This window comes from Bison bison, unplaced genomic scaffold (genome assembly GCF_000754665.1).
Source record: "Bison bison bison isolate TAMUID 2011002044 unplaced genomic scaffold, Bison_UMD1.0 scf7180017863702, whole genome shotgun sequence".
Taxonomy (NCBI): domain Eukaryota; kingdom Metazoa; phylum Chordata; class Mammalia; order Artiodactyla; family Bovidae; genus Bison; species Bison bison.
Window position 1 is genome coordinate 1997268 of NW_011494274.1, and position 2688 is coordinate 1999955.

General features: G+C 63.9%; 1 protein-coding gene across 1 annotated transcript in view; it reads left to right on the plus strand.

The window, feature by feature from the left end:
* Positions 1-186: 186 nt before the first annotated feature.
* GDF6 (growth differentiation factor 6) overlaps positions 187-2688 on the plus strand; it is a 17406-nt gene continuing 14904 nt past the window's right edge. Inside the window, exons 1-5 of the mRNA XM_010833525.1 lie at positions 187-610; positions 874-1231; positions 1405-1544; positions 1821-2015; positions 2438-2657. Coding sequence (XP_010831827.1) covers positions 187-610; positions 874-1231; positions 1405-1544; positions 1821-2015; positions 2438-2657 — 1337 coding nt within the window. The remainder of the gene's footprint in view (positions 611-873; positions 1232-1404; positions 1545-1820; positions 2016-2437; positions 2658-2688) is intronic.

Here is a 2688-nt window from a genome sequence, read left to right on the forward strand (position 1 = left end):
GTCCTCTCCCCTCCCCTCCCGACGAGGGGCGGGAGGGGGCGTGGCAGGGCCGGGATTTGTGTGGCTGGGACCCGGCTCCTCGCACTCCGAGTCCGCCGGAGGAGCCGGGCCCCGGCCGCTGTCCAGCCGCTCCGTGCCGCCCCCTACTCGCCCGGTGCCGTCCGACCTCTCGGGGAGACGCTCGCCATGGATACCTCCAGGGTCCTGCTCTCGGCCGTCTTCCTCATCAGTTTCCTGTGGGATCTGCCGGGTTTCCAGCAAGCTTCCATCTCTTCCTCCTCGTCGTCCGCCGAGCTGGGCTCCGCCAAGGGAATGCGAAGCCGCAAGGAAGGAAGGATGCCCCGGGCGCCGAGAGAGAATGCCACGGCCCGGGAGCCCCTGGATCGCCAGGAGCCCCCGCCGAGGCCGCAGGAGGAGCCCCAGCGGCGGCCGCCACAGCAGCCTGAAGCTCGGGAGCCTCCCGGCAGGGGCCCGCGCGTGGTGCCCCACGAGTACATGCTGTCAATCTACAGGACTTACTCCATCGCCGAGAAGCTGGGCATCAATGCTAGCTTTTTCCAGTCTTCCAAGTCGGCTAATACGATCACTAGCTTTGTAGACAGGGGACTAGGTAAGTGGCAAAGAGGACACCCGACTGCTTTCTCCCTGGAGGTCAGCCGCCAGGGCTCAGCTCCGGCGCTGGCAGGAGGCTGCATCTGTGAATTCGCCTTTCCGCTCTGGATACCTCCCCCTTTTCTTAAATTGCTTTTTCTCAAGCCCAATACGTTTCCGAACGCGGCTGCAGATTTTATTCCAGTGTGCAATTCTCCCTGCCTCTCTTTCGTCTGTTTCTTTCTTTCTCCATTCCTTCCCTCTTTCTCTCGCCTTTTGCAGAAAGCAGCGTGGGGGCCGCATGTCTGGTGGCTGCTGGAGGAAGCGTGGAAGGCGGGAGGTGGCGGGTAGATGACCCGGGCTGGAGAGGAGTCGCGGCAGGCACGGATGAAACCCGCGGCGAGGTTTCCCGGATGGTACCGGGTGTACGGTCCAAGGCCCTGAGCTGCGCGTTGCGGACCGAGCGGCCCTGGGACCCGAGCAAGCCCTGGGAAGCCCCGAGCTCCCATCGGCTCCGGGAAAAGCCGTCAGAAGCGAATGCTGCGGTCCAGAGCAGCGAGTTCTCGAGCGGCGGGTGGCAGTGCCCTGGCCCAGCCGTTCCGCTGGTACCCGACCGCTCCTGGCGCTGGGTGTGGGCATGGTCAGTCGCATAGGAGCCCCGCGCCCTCGGGGTCGCAACCGAGTCATTTCTGCAGAGGCAGCGGCAACAACTGGCTGGGAGAGCCAGGAGCAGAGGCAAGTGGGCTCAGTTTGGGTGTTTTGTTGGTTCTTAATCCACGTGGGTGCCTGACTGTGCTCACCCACCTTTCTCAGCCAGGCAACTCGCCTCTCTCTGCGCATCGACCCAGGGGCCCCGTCTTTGGGCCCCTCCGTGGGCTCTGGTGCATGTGTGGGTGTCTGCGGAAACCCCTGCGCCCCCTCCCTGCCACCCGCGCGGGTCTGCAGCGTGGCGAGTGCCTTGGAGAGAACCTCACGCTACCCTGGTCCCAGAAATTGGGGAGGGATCCGCCGGCGCCGGGCACTCAGCTCCTAAAGAGACAATAACGTGGAAGGAGATGGGATGAAGGGGAATAAAGCAAAGGGAGGGCAAAGGGGAGGTAGGGGGCGAGGAGAAAGGAAGGAGGCATCGGTCCACTCCGCCACCCGCCCAGACGTAGCTCCTCGGCTTCGATATACCTTCCCAGCCCCCCCCCCCCCACTTCCAGGTCAGTGTAAGTGAGGTCTCCCAGGAACTGGCCAGCACCGGGGTTCGGACCGAGACGACCACCCGGCTGACCTGGGGACTGGCACGCCCTTGAAATTTACAGAACAGGCCCCGAGCCCCCGGCTCTTTCCAGGCTTCAGGCCCCAAGCCCCCTTCCTTGCCGCCGCCTTCCTGACCCGCATGGGTCCAGCCCACGAGGCGTTCGCGGCTGCAGCAGGAGGTCAGCGAGGTTCACGAGCTGCCGAAAGGTCTGGGCGGCAAATTAACGCCAGGTATTTTATGGTGATTTCAGGACTAGTAAAGCCACCTTGGCAAATACAAGTGGCTTCTTCGCAGCTTTGCATCAAGGTCCCCGGCCTCCCTGCTGCCGGCACAGCTCGCCCTGACCCCACTTCCAACCCTCGCCCTACCTCTGTTGTTTCTCTGCCTCCAGATCCTCTGTGTATCCTTCATCCTCTCTAACTCCCTAATCGAAGACTTACCCCAGACTTCCCCAGTCGAGAGACTAAGGAAGAACAGAGGGGATTATTCTAAAGGCCTTTCCCCAGGGAAAGAAGTCCCGGAGGCCCAGGGTGGCCAGCGGTTGGACGCGCCTTTTCTTCTCCCCACGGGAAGTTGCCAGAACCTCTGCCCCTCCCCCAGACAGACGCCCCCTAACTCGCAAGCTGCGCCCCAAGAGTTTGGCAGAGGACCAGGGGACCCTGCGGGCTGCTGGGAGGCGTCTACCGAAGCCTGCGGCGTCGGGGCAAGTGTGGGAGGTCTCTGGGGACTCCAGGTCGGGCGCAGACGCGGGCTCGCTTCACCCTGGCTTGTGCGGCTGCCTTTCCCCGGGCATCGCGCTGGGCGCCCCTGGGCGCCAGAGGTAGGGAGGAGACTGGCTGCGCGCCCAGCCT